The sequence below is a fragment of the Macadamia integrifolia genome, unplaced genomic scaffold (genome assembly GCF_013358625.1).
Source record: "Macadamia integrifolia cultivar HAES 741 unplaced genomic scaffold, SCU_Mint_v3 scaffold1546, whole genome shotgun sequence".
Lineage (NCBI taxonomy): Eukaryota > Viridiplantae > Streptophyta > Magnoliopsida > Proteales > Proteaceae > Macadamia > Macadamia integrifolia.
Window position 1 is genome coordinate 135,771 of NW_024868253.1, and position 14,198 is coordinate 149,968.

The window sequence follows — 14,198 nt, forward strand, 5'->3', positions numbered from 1 at the left end:
TACTCCTTCAGTTGTTCAAAAGAATTTTCGCATTCCTCCGTCCATTCAAACTTTTTGGATCCCTTCAAGGCTCTGAAGAAGGGGAGGCATCTGTCAGTCGACCGAGATAGGAATCACCCTAGGGCGGCGACTCTGTCTGTTAGCTCCTGAACTTGCTTCACATTCTGGGGTGACCTCATATCTCTAATGGCTTGTATTTTCACCGGATTGGCTTCAATTCCCCTCTCCGAGACAATAAAGCCAAGGAACTTTCTCGAGACTACTCCGAATGCGTACTTTGCTGGGTTCAGCTTCATGCCATACTTCCTCAGCACCTGGAACACCTTTTCTAAGTCTTGAATGTGCTATTCTGCCTTCAGGATTTTTATAAGCATATCGTCCATGTATACCTCCATGGTTTTGCTGATCATCCCCTTGAAGATTTAATTCACTAACCTTTGATAGGTGGCACCTGAGTTTTTTAGCCTGAAGGGCATGACTTCATAGCAGTACAAGCCCCCCTCGGTCATGAAGGATGTCTTTGGGACATCACCCTCAGACATCTTAATCTGATTGTACCCCGAGTACGCATCCATGAAGCTCAGCGCCTCGTATCCTTCCGTGGCATTGATGAGGAGGTCTATTTTTGGCAGGGGGTATCCGTCCTTTGGGTAGGCCTTGTTCAGATTGGTGAAGTCGATGCAGATCCTCCACTTTTCGTTTGCCTTCGGGACCATCACCATGTTGGATATCCACTCCGGATATTAGATCTCGCGGATGAAGGGGCCTTCAACAACTTCTCTACTTTTTCATCTATTTTTTGTTGCCTTTCAGGGGCGAAGGTCCTCTTCTTCTGTTGCACCGACTTCTTTACCGGGTTGACACTCAGATGATGCTCTATTACCTCTCAGTATATTCCAGGCATGTCTAAGGCCGACCAGGCGAAGACGTCAGAGTTATTTCGGAGGAACGAGATGAGTTTTTCTCGTTGTTGCCTTAGCATTGTAGCCCTGACCTGGAATTAGCGAGTGTTATCCCCCTCTTCGACCTCAACCTATATTAGATCCTCGGTTGGTTCCCCCCTTTGATAACTGGTGTCATCGCGCATATCTTCTATCGAGAGTGCCTTGCCCGCCTTCTCTCTTCCCCATAAGGTAGTGGCGTAGCATCTCCGGGATGCCTCCTGATTGCCTCGACATTCGTCGACACAGTTCTTAGTTGGAAATTTCATATTGAGATGTGGTGTGGAGACGACAGCCTTTTGCAGGTTTAAACCAACTCTTCCTAGTATGACATTGTATGCCGAAGTAATGCCTACTACCAGGAAGTTGATTATGACTGTTACTTGGCGATCTTCGGTGTTGGCTCGTACCAACAACTCAATCGATCCCTCCACTTTTACAAGGACGCTGGAGAATCCCCGCAATGGGTGGTCAACTTTCTTCAGCTTTCCCTCGTCCAAGCCCATCTTCTGGAAAGCCTCAAGAAATAGGATATCAGCTGAACTGCCGTTATCCACCAAGATCCTCTTCACTCTACAATCAGCTATAGTCATGGTGACTATCAGGATGTCGTCGTGTGGAGTGTGCACCCCCTCTAGATCATCGTCTGAGAAGAAAATTACCATCCCCGTCCTCACCTTCTTGTTCGACCATTCAGCCACATGTACGCTTCTCGCATAGGCTTTTGCTTTTCTGGCCGAGACTGAACTTTCTCCAACGACTAGGCCTCCACAGATTGTTTCTATAACCCTAGTTGGGATTTTATTCTCATCCCGGAGGTGATGGTCAGCTTCCTCGGGTGTCCGGTCCCTTTGTCGCTCCTGATTACCTCTGCGGGCTGGCCCCCTTCTTTCATAGCAGTCTCTTCCATCTCTACGATGATTGTCCCTGCGGTCATTACCGTCTTGGGCATCCTCCTTTTTGCAGTCCACAAATCGGCCTAGATATCCTCTTCGGATCATTCCTTCTATTTCCCCCTTGAGGTGCCAACAATCTTTGGTGTCGTGGCCATGGTCCCTGTGGAAGTGGCAATATCTATCCATATTGCGTCTCTCGGGGTGTCGTCCCATCTTCCCCGGCCACTTCATGACACTGGCATCCGGGGAGTCCTTTATCTGCATCAGTACATCCGTTCATCTTCGGTTCAGGGGCGCGTACTTCTCGAACTTCCTTGGTGGACTGAGTGCCCGACCACACTCGGGCTTTCATCTCTTGCTTTCTTCAGAAGGTTTGTCGTCGCCCCTTGAGATCCTTTTCCTTCCCGTCTTCCTTTCAGCTTCTTCATCGGCTTGAAGGGTTTCTTCCATCTGGATGTACTTATTGCACCGAGTTCTCAACTTGGCCAGGTTCCTCGGTGTATGCTTCGCCAAAGACCTTTTCAACTCCTTATCCTTGACGCCTCCCAGCAGGGCTGTGAACTCTTCTTTCGGGTCCAGACCTCTGATCGTGATCTTCTCTTGTTGGAAGCGCTTCATGTGGTTTCACAGTGATTCTCCTTCATGTTGCTTGACGTTGGTCAAGTTCAACGTGGTCTTCTGAAGGGGTTGGCTACTGGAGAATCCCTTGACGAAGAAGTAACTTAGATCACTAAAGCTGTGGATCGACTTCATCAGCAAATGGTTGTACCATAGCCTTGCCGCTCCTCTGAATGTCAATGGCAAGGAGCGACACATGATGTTTTCCGAGACTCGATGGAACTGCATAGCAACCTTGAAGCCTTCCAGATGATCGACGGGGTCCCCAGACCCGTCGTAGGTGTCATACTTTGGCAGGCGAAAGTCGATCGGGAACGGTTCCCTCATGACCTCATCAGCTAAAGCTGTGTCATTAGTGAGGTATGGCTCGCGAGCTCCCATCTAATTTTCTGCCACCTTCTTGATCTCGTCTTTCAGGTCCAGGATCATCTGCTTCAACCCCGAGTCCTTGTGTCTCTGTTCGTCTCCTTGGCGTGGTTCCCCCTGTCGGTCCCCCGAGGCACGCTGCGTCCTTCCCTTGGGTGCGGGGCTTTCCCTCATTGCTCGGTTTCAAAGATTATGATCTGACCTTATCGATCCTGTACTACTCTGGTCCCCGTCTCGAGCTCTCTCGGGCTGGATATGGGGGCCTCGCGATGCTCCGCCGATCTTCTGAGAGACAGCTTTGGAGACCTCCTTCATTGCCTCGGCCATTCGGTCATATTTCTCCTGGAGGGCTTCGAACTGGTCCCTTGTCATATATTCCTGTGCTCCAGGAGGGGGAGGAGGATTACTATCTCTGCGCACCGAATATCCGACCGAAAGCTGGTACCTCATGGAACCTTCCCGATCATCGTTTTCCCTTGCTCCTCCGATTTCCGTCGAGGGAGGGAGCCCTCCTGAAGGTTCCTCCTCCCCCATGTTTATATTCGACGCTGCTCTAGTGTTCCTACGATTGTAGGTTCTCCCCACCATTACTGTCGTTCCCACAGATGACGCCAATCTGCTGCTGCCGAAAATCCATATGAGCTGATCCTGCACAAATACAGAAGGCAGAGGCCCGGATGTTTATCTGGGGTTAGTCCTCTGACGTCCAAGTTAGAGATCGACCGCACAGTTTTTCACAAGGGTAATGGTGAGGGTTTTTCTGCATACCTTTTTTCTTCCGCCTAGGCCCTCTCTTATAATCCTTAGGGTTTAGGGTTTCTCTTTCCCTTGGAGGAGTCCTCCTCGGGTCCGCCTCCTTTCCGCTTCGAGTCCTACTCGGATACGTCTTATCCCCTTCATGGGGAATATTCTCTTTACGCGGTTGACGCAGTCAGACTCCTCGTAGCCTATAACAGGTGAACGACACGTGTCCTCTCCTTAGATACCATGTGTTCTCACCTTACTGGGTAATCAATTTGGCCGTATCATCACTTGTACGAGGTTCCAAGTTCTTTGATATAATCTTTCTTTTCCACTTTGATTTATTTTACCCCTATGGCAATTGGCAGTCAATTTTTTTTTTTCACTAAAAAGATCATTTCTATTAAAAGAAGAGAAGAAAAGGAGAATATACAAGCTGGAAATGCAAGAAATCCAGAAACAAAAACAAAGAGGAGGGGATGAAACCCCAGCATCACTCCCCCATCTTCGGCATGGCCATCAGCAGGGGAGATGACCCACTACTCCACTAGGAATTACAAGAAACAAAATTTTCCCTTGCAATTTGCATCCATGCACAGATCATCTAAAACAAATCGAGGAAGAGGGGGGAAAATAGAGGACAAACCACTTCTAGCAGCAACTTTAGCAAGGAAATCTGCGATTGGGTTTGCCACTCTAAAACAATGAGAAATCTTCCACTGAATTTCAGCAAGGTAGGGTTGGAAAGACCTCCAATCTTGAGAGACATACCATGGGAGCAACCCACCATTTATCGCCAAAATTACAGCTCTTGAGTTTGATTCAATCCATAATCTTTGAATATCCATCTTTTTCGCAAAGTCGATGCTTTTAATAAGACTTGGAATTCTGCCTCATAATTTGAGGAGACCCCACGGAAAGTATTAAAAGAGAAAACTACTTTGGAACAAGAGTCACAAAAAACACCACCCACTCCAGCTCGACCTGGATTTCCAAGCGAGTACCCATCGATATTAAGTTTAAACCATAATATAGGGGGAGCACACCAAAAGACTTCCACAATACTTGGTGCCATAGCATGAGCAAGGATGATACCCAAAGCTCTAGACGCATACAAGTTTGATGAAAAAGAACCTCGATATTGCATTAAAGGAAATAACTCTCTGATAGAGTACAAAAGTTGCCGAAAGACAAAATCAACCCTTATACCTCTCCCATCAAAACGCCTGACATTCTTTTGCAGCCAAAGGAAGCAAGGAATTGGAGTAACACGAACACTAGGATAGCCTAGTGGTGGTACCTTCGGCTTGTGGAACCAGCACCTAGGGGAGGAGGTTGTAGGATCGAACCTTGTCATACGCATTGTGTGAGTATGTGTTTTCTAATTTATTCTGTACCCACCCGTGGGTTGCCCAAATGGTTAGGGCGAACTGAGGATTGTGTGGATTAGGCGTACGGTCTCAGGTTCGATTCCCCATCTGTGCATCTACGATTTAAGTGGAGATCATGGCGGTGGGTTGCTGTGCTAATCTCCCCGAGAATTAGCCGAGGTGAGAGTAAGCTGGCCAGGACACCTTGGTTAAAAAAAAAAAAAAAAAAAAGGGAATTAGAGTATACCCTGCTTGCCAAACCTGATGTACCGGGACAAACTTTGCTTTCTCTCTCCACCATCTTTCCAAACCAGAAACTGATACCTGAGTCACCCAAGTAACATTAAAAATGGCTAAAAACTTTTCCCAAATCTCCATGGCAAATTCACATTCAAGAAAAAGGTGATGCATAGACTCTGAGGACTTGTGACAAAGATCACATCTAGAAAATAAATAAACACCTTTGGAACGAACCAAATCATCAGTTGGCAATCTACCATGCATCATCTTCCACCCAAACAAAGACTGGCGAGGTAGTAATCCCGAGTTCCAAACAAGAGTAAATCAAGAAACTCTAGGATTTTGTTTTCTGATCTCCTCCCAAGCAGATTTGATTGAGAAAACACCTAAAGGGGAAGGTGACCAAAAGCAGATGTCCTCACAATTATGCTTTGAGATGTTAAAATCCTTAGCTTTTTCAAAAATATCTCTCAACAACCCTGATCAAACCTGAGGAAACACCCAATGGAAATCCTGGATAAAATCTCTAACCCTCCTCTCACACGGGAAGAGAGCCTCATCCACACCTATCATTTCCTAGATTGAAAGATCACCCAACCATCTATCCTTCCAAAATAAAATGTGCTCACCAGACCCAACAACCCATCTTTCCTTTGAAGCAATAAAATCCCAAAGCCTTCTAATGCCAGGCCACATTGAAGAGGATTTATATGATCTTCTCAGCATTCATGAATTTGTTAAAAATCTTGCTCTACAAAACCTTCCCATTGTAGACATCTCATGCTTGATTTCCCATTGGTAGTCAATATTGCTTCTCAACCTCCACTCTTTTTTATCTCCGAAATATTGGTTGAAAATAAAAGGTATAGGTGGTGGTCAGATCAGATGTACCAGCCCATCCTAGGAGTAAAAAGGTTGGGCCAAGTTTTTTATAACCCCAGCTCAGACTTAGGTTCTCAAAATTCATGCCAGGTCCAACCTTGTTGGTCTCATGCCAATCCAACTCGTCTCTACTTGACCCTGATTTTTTCGATAGTCAGGTTTGTATCCTATGAAATTAAAAAAAATAAAAATAAAATTAAAATTACGAAATGCAAAACAACTGATCATAAGAATCAATTATTGAGGTTCCAGTATTTTAAATAAAAGGATATGATGACATCCCTAAATTATATTATATAAATCAGCATTGAAATTAAGGTTGGATTGGGTCAAGCCTAAGCCTCAACCTAAGCCCAGCTCAACCCTAACCCACGATCAGTGTTTTTCAACCTTAACTTGCCCTAAGGATCAGAAATTTGAGCTCAAATCCTATTTAGGTTCAAGTCTAAACAAAACCTAAATAGGCCTCAACCTAAGCGCAGCTCAACTCGAACCCACAATGTGTTTTTCAACCTTACTTGCCCTGAGGATTACAAATCTGAACTCAAATCCTATTTAGGTTCAAGTCGGAACAAAACCTAGATAGGCCTCAACCTAAGCCCAGCTCAACCCTAATCCACGGTCAGTGTTTTTCAACCTTAACTTACCCTTAGGATAAAAATCTGAGCTTAAATCCTATTTAGGTTCAAGTCGAAACAAAACAGATTTGAGCTGTTAGGGCCAAACTTGGACCCTTTCTTTTACCCCATTCAATATAGACTAGAGATCTATTCTCTAATTCAAAAGTCAGAGATGAAGTTTTGGCCAAGTAAAGAGAGCTAAACCGATGAGGAACCAATTAAACAAAACAATTATAGTAATCAGTTTTGGTTTGGCCACTTGGGACCAATCAATAATCGGTTCATAATTTTGATTTAGGCCCATTACATCTTGAACCGTATGACACCAAAGCAGCCAGTCTCTTTATCTGACGCTCTAATATAGTCTAGAGAAAAAGACATTTTACGCCCCTCCCCCCTCCCACCCCCAAAAAAAAAAATTCTAAACAATACGACAAAGTGATTGTCATAATCAGACATGCGCCCGTCTGAGATGATCTGTGACCTGATCAAAGTACTTGCCTCGCGCTTGTCAGTAACAAGAATCTTGTGGACCGTTAGATTCACAACGCTACCAATTAAGTATCAACCACTGATGTGCCGTAGCCTCCAAGGTCCAAGCTTAAGCGGGTGAACTTCAAGTTTTACAAGTTCGAATTAAAGGGGGAAGTCTTTGGCCTGGTTTGTAATTGGCTGTCTTAGTTAAGGTTTTATGTTGAAAATGAAAATTCTAGTTTTTGTGTTAAAATTTTTTTTTTAATCAAAACCAAAACAACAGAAATTCTCGTTTTTATCTTCTTTAAAAAAAAAAAAAAAAAAAAAAAAAAAAAAAACATATCATAAATATACCAAACGTTTTATTTCGATTTTTTTATTTTTATAGAATAAAAAAACTATGAAAATATTTTTTTGAAACATTATCAAATGCAATCTTTATTTTTTATTTTTTTCCTAACGAGAAATCCCTTGAATCGGTCCAATTTTATGATTTAGGCTCAAAGGTAAACTTTGATTACATGTAATTACACCTATTAGATAAAAAAAAAAGATCAATAGTCAAGAGACTCAAACTAAATATCACTATTATCACAACATCTTTTGACCATTGGAGCTACATCTTGGTGTAAGAAAGTATAAATTCCATAATTCCAATTCACAGATCACAAATAAAAAAAAAAATTTCTTCTGGTAAAATAGATGTACATAAATTAATTAAAAGAACTTCAAAAGTGTATATAAATTAATTAAAAGAACTTCAATAGTTCAATCGTCTAAGACAGAAGGAAGCAAAAAATTGTTTGATCAAGTCTTACATTATATACATCATCGTTACCCCTTTAAAGAAAACCCTAAAATTCCGGAAAACAAAAGCCGCCGGCGCCGGAGAAATCACCGGGATGACGCAGACACTACCGATCGGAGCGATTCGGAAAGTCTGAAGCGAGTCGAGATGCGATCGCGGAGTGGTACATGTTATCGTGGAAGGTTTCGGTCTCCATGGTCATCAGTCGAAGCTGTCTCGCCTTTTCCTCCGTGAAGCAACCTGGAGTGAATCGCGATCTAGAGCGCGCCTCTGTTCTCTCGGTCTTGGATTCAGATTCTCCAGGAAGATCGCTGTTTTTGCCGTTGTTGTTGCTGCTGTTATTTTTGCCATCAATGTAGCCAGGTTCGGAGCCCCAGCCGAACAGAGGAGTCCACCAGTTGGCGGAAGAGGCTTTCATACTATTGTTTCCATTTTTTCTGTGACCGGATGAAGCTGATGCTCGGATCCCAGTTGGTCGGAAAGAAAGGAGAGTGGTGGTGGTCGCCATTAGAGAGTACTAGCGAAGTCTGGAAGTTTGAGTTTTCGAAATGTAAAATGAAATATTTGGAGAAAAAGAGGAGACAGAGAGGAGGATTTTATAGCTTTTTTTTTTTTTTTTTTTTAGGGGTAGTAGGGTAAACTGATAAGAAATCACACGTGGCGATTACTGCAGAACGCATCCCCATTTCGGATTTGGATCTTGTATGGTAACATGGTGTCTCATCGTGCATCCAACGATTAGAAAAACTTTGGATTGCGTGTTGGTGAGGCAAAGAGAAAATAGGGATGAGAAGCTCCAAAATCCATTTAATATACCCAAACTACCCTTACATCTCACCCTCAATTTCTTAAGGTTGGGATGAAAATAATTTGGAATTTTTTTTTTCACAATGCGTATAGGGTTTTAGAACCTTCTCAAAATACCCTCTGAAACCTCTCATATGCATATACGGCCTGCTCCAACTTACCATGACATATAGAAACCCAGTCCAATGTTTTTGTATCGACCCTAATTTCAAGAGGATAAAATAAAAATGAGGACATGAGTTTCAAAGGATTAAGCTTGAATCAGATAGATATGTAGACATTGTTTCTTGAAAACTCACATACAATGTTTGATATTCGTGCCATAACTTTTGATTTATGTTGGATCAACTTGATTCAAATTGAATATGAAGGATAACTTGATTTCTCACAAATCCTACGTCTTCCACTTTCCTTAGGTTATAAGAAAGTGATGAATGATGAACAAATCAAACAATCCTAAAAGTCAATCTTAAAGTTGATTTGATAAAACATAAAGTATAAATTATCTCTGGATATGGATAAACATTCAATATAAATAAATAATTATGCACATAGGATGATCTGTAGCTTAATCGTCATCCTTTAATAAATATTTTTTTGACCAATCAATAAATAAATATATATATATATATATATTAGATTTAGAGAATATTTATTTTCTCAAGATAAGTGGAAAACTATGAGTACTACAAGTCTCTCTATAACCCTATGACGGAATCAATTGAATTCAAAATTATGAAAGTATGTTCTTGGTAGGTTGAAGGTCAAAATCTAAACACAGTTAATCAAACTATCACTCTCCTAATTTGAGTTTTGTAATCAAGTCTACGTCGCTTGTATTAAGGATTAGAATATCTTAAAAGAAAGAACGAACACATTCCTATGTGATTCACTCTCACATGGAAAGGAATTTTCATATCACCCTAATATTTGCCACTTTGTAGTTTAGGAGGGTCCTAAATTTTATTATGAATAATGTTAGTCCCATTCTCAGGTTAATAAAGAGTTGGATCATACAATGAGATGAAACTTTGAAAAAATCGTATAAGCAATCAAACTTACAAAAAAAAAAAATTTAATGGTAATAATACAAAATAAATTCCAAAAAAAAAAATTTACCAACTAGCTAAACAAGAATATTTCTATAGAACAATCAAAATTGTTATACCCCCGTCCATTTTTTTCTTTTTTTGGTAGAATATACCCCCGTCCATTGATACTGTTAAAAGTTGTGCGCATCCTGTGATGGGCATAAATAGAATTTCCTCTTTAGTTTAGCCAATGAAACAATTTAAAAGAAATTTTAAGAAACCGTTTTCATTTTGAGAAGAAGAAGCCAAGAAGGGGGATATTTTGGGATTCGGGAGGGGCGCATTGCGGCACGTTTACTGTGCAGGTAGTGGAGATCTAGAAGCAGCAAACCATGATTGAGACACGTGTCATTAATCCAGTCATCAGAGTCGGCTCTTGTTCTCACGTTGGAAATTGTTACAACTGGACGAATTGAATTTATTGACTGTTTAAGATCCCATTTCCAGTTTCCACGTTTAACCCACGAGCCGCCCATCAACTTTTCCAGTTTCCACCCCAAGGAAGTAAAGGTCTGAACTTTGAACTCTGAACCTTCCATAAAACGATGAATGGACGAACCTGCCCGAGTTCCTCCTCAAATCACGATAACGTGGTCAGTGGTCCCCACATTCCCTGGCAGTCCCCTTCCTGTCTTTAACGTTTGGAGATGTTTTATTTTTGTGCTTTTGTTTCATCATACACCATCTGATTGATCAATTAATTACTTTTCAAATGGTTAAATGAGATTGGTCCCACCCATTGAACGGTCTCGATCAACAGAATAAATATCCGACAGCCAAGAACCACGACGATGTAGGTGGGGCAAGCGTTGCTTTCACTCATTTAATTTCCACGCACGGCAAAACCCCTCACTTACCAGTGGATCTCCATGAAGTCATGATGATGACTGATAAGGCATATGCATCCACGTTAGAGAGAGAACAAAGCATCGAAAATTCCAGATGCTCCGCGTCTTTTGGTTTTGGAAAAGAAAGGAAAGAAAGAAGAAAAAGACCGTAGAGACCTGGTCTTAGGCCAACAAAGCCTAAAGATGGTTTCACCATCCAATCCAATGTCCTCACGCGGTTTAGGGCGGACCATGGTTTCAAGTATGGGTTTGGTATCCGTGGTATTGGATCAGTTATCTGGATTGATTCAGGAATAAAATAGTAAAAATCTAATTTTTTATAAAAAGTAGGGGCAAAATCGATCGATACCTACTAATCCAATCCAATATTGATATCGACAGTGACCTTATCAATACTGATACCATCCCTTAAATATTTGGGGTGGACGATATATGGCTCTTTGATAATTGGCAACGTGTATGGTTTTGACATGAGATAGACACGATCTTATGTTTTCACCATCCAATTCAATGTTGACAAGTGGTTTAGGGCTGATGGATGGGTTTCTGGTTATGTGTATCACTAGAAGAATGGAAATAATGGTTAATTACTATCACTTTCTACCTCTTAGTCTATATTTACTCAAATTTCTTTGCATTAGATTTTTTTTTAATTTTTTTTGATAATCCCCTACACTTAAACTTTTACATCCCCCTTTCCTTTCATCTATTAACTGGATCATCATCTCACGTCCCCTTTCTTTTCCATTTTATCATTATTAACTGGATCATCATCTCACTTCCCCTTTCTTTTCCATTTTATCATTATTTTTCCCATCATGTTCTCTCTCCACCCATTCTTCAAACACAACACGGAAGTTTGGGGGATGAGTGATGCAAAGGTTAGGTGTTGCATATGTGTTGAAATGGGGATGGCTAAGATTGCAGTGATTGGGTTTTGGAATTTAAGTTTCAAATTATGATCAACATAGTATTTTTGAATTTAGTTTTTCCCCTCAAAAGTATCTTTTCTATTTTATATTTAAAATTTATGGAGTTGTAATGAATTAAGACATTTCATAATTTAGTCCCACATTAGCTTGGGAGGAAAGAAAACTACATATATATATATATATAACGGAAATTACACTCTCCTCCTCTGGACGCTTAATATCAAGTTTCCCACATACTTTCATATATATCAACAATCTCCTCTCTAGTTTAAAGATGCTTTCAATCGTTTATTAGTATTATATTGATCTATAAAATAACCGATCTACCCTTGTGGCATCTACTTATATTTCTTTCCTTTTCTTCGTCACTATCTCATCTCTGTTAAGAAATGGAAAGAAAAGGATAGCTCGCTTCTCTTAGACTCTCCAAAGAGCCCAGATGAGCTTCTTTACGCTATTAGCAACCCATTACGCCCTTACCCAAGAAAAAACCCATTACGCCATTGGTACTCTCAGGGATTTTCTGTAAAATTGGCGTATTTACGATGGAGAGCCACTCTGTCAAACGGGGTAAATCTTTCTCTCTTCTCTGTTCTATATTCTCTATTCTCTAATCTCTACTGCAACAAATGGAAAAAGGAAAAATCATTCTTCCTTCTCTGCATGCACGCACGCACGCACGCCCCTTTCTGCTTTTAACAATTTTAACGTTTTTGTCACCTTCCCACCATTCTCTCTTTTGCTTTCTCTGTCCTCAACCCTTTTTATAGAGACTCACTACAGCCTTAAGAGGGGTTTTCTTGATTCCTCTTCTTCCTTCTCTTATCCCTAATCTCTTCAACTTATAGCAGAGAAGAGGGTCACTGGTTCTCTCTCTCTCTCTCTGTCTCTCACACACACACACACACACAGAGACCGTCAAGATTTCTGATCTAATATTTGAAAACAGTTAATTTTGTTGTAAGAAAAGTAACAAATTTCAGTTATTTATTAATATCACACCCAACCAAACGACGGCGGCGAGAGCTCTACAGAGAGGGCACAGCGGCGCGGTGACGAAAGCTCTGCGGAGAACAGCAAATGGGTTAAGACGACAGAGCACATCAATGAAGGGGCAACGACCATGGAGCAGATCGACAGCCAAGAACAGCAAACAATGGCGGAACAGAGCGACGACAGAGCAAATTGATGGCAGATTTCAGCTAACGACGGTGGAGCGTAGCGATGAAAAAGGTTATGTTTCGGCTTTTACGGTTTAAGGTTTAATTCATATGGAATGGTAATTTCGGTATAATATTACATGAGGTTATTACTTATCAGGGCTATGAAGGAGTATGAAAGCATTTTCAAACTAGAAGGGAGGGGGTATATTTATGTGTTGAAGACTCCTGGGTGCATTTGAGTCATGCGAGCCAAGTCAAGCCAAGCCGGGCCTGATGTAGGTCAGTCAGGAACCTACGTTTTTACATGTTGATACTTTTGGCTTTAAAGCAAAAAGATCACAATTTGAATTTGAATTCAAAATTGTAAGGGCACACCCTTACACGCTTTGTCCTAAGGAGCACCGTTTTGACATGTACATGTATGAACCCAATTACTAACGTACATACATGGTTGTACATGCAGTTTATACATATCAGTACATGAATACATTGTTCCATACATAATCACATCTATATGCATATGAGTACTTATACATATATACCTATTTGTATACAAAGGCTTACACTCTGTAAATAGTGAGTTCTAGTTCTATTTATAGGTTACATAAATCCTACTATATATGTGGTTCTGTATGAAATATGTACTTACATTTTGTGGGGTTTTTTTAGCATCTTTGTTTACTGCAAGTGCTATGTTCTTCGTTTTTTAATTTTGTCTTTGGTTTTATTGGATTTCTAAGTATTACCTTCAGGCATACTTGTGGGAATTGCCTATTGGAGTGCCCTTAAGCAATTTGAGAGTTGTTTTGTCTTGGAGGTGAGGACGTACGATCAATCTGGTTGCATACATATACGGGGCATTCAAATACCTTAAAGAGAGTATATAACTATACAACTCAACTCTACATAAATTGGAAGATTTTCTTCCATTGTTTTAGAGGATCGCTTTTAACAAGTAAGTTAATCTTCTACTTAGAATTATATGTTGTAATATATAATTATTACCATCAAATTCTTATGCCTAATACCCTAAGCTTTGTTGCTTACATTGGGAAGTGGGTGTTACGAGTGCAAGAGGCTGAAATGTTGAGGAACAATCGGTTTTGGTTTCAGAGGGCAATGGAGATGATGACTAAGCAGAGGACAGCAGGCAAGATGATGAGATGTAGGTCGTCGTAAGGGAATAAATTGTAGGCAAAAGGTGAATTAATCGGATTAACAACAATGATGGTTGAGATGACCAAACCTGGTCAATGTCTTTTTTTTTTGTTTCTTCTCTTTGGTAACAATGGTGCTTGTTGGCGTTTGATTCATGAGAGTGCGTGTTGGGACGCTGGAGAGGGTTGAATTAAAAAGGTGTTTTTTAGGTCATGGAGGTTGCAGTCTTAGCAAAAAAAAAAA

The 14,198-nt window shown here is 41.0% G+C and overlaps 2 protein-coding genes across 2 annotated transcripts; one reads left to right on the forward strand and one right to left on the reverse strand.

Moving 5' to 3' along the window:
• Positions 1-8,062: 8,062 nt before the first annotated feature.
• Positions 8,063-8,464, reverse strand: LOC122064151. The gene has a single exon (XM_042627853.1). It carries the CDS (start codon positions 8,462-8,464, stop codon positions 8,063-8,065), a length of 402 nt encoding a protein of 133 aa, XP_042483787.1.
• A 2,469-nt stretch (positions 8,465-10,933) lies between these two features.
• LOC122064152 lies at positions 10,934-12,948 on the forward strand. The gene is made up of 3 exons (XM_042627854.1): positions 10,934-10,954; positions 12,022-12,204; positions 12,618-12,948. The coding sequence occupies exons 1-3, from the start codon at positions 10,934-10,936 to the stop codon at positions 12,891-12,893; spliced, it is 480 nt and encodes a 159-aa protein (XP_042483788.1). The 3' UTR covers positions 12,894-12,948.
• Positions 12,949-14,198: the final 1,250 nt, after the last annotated feature.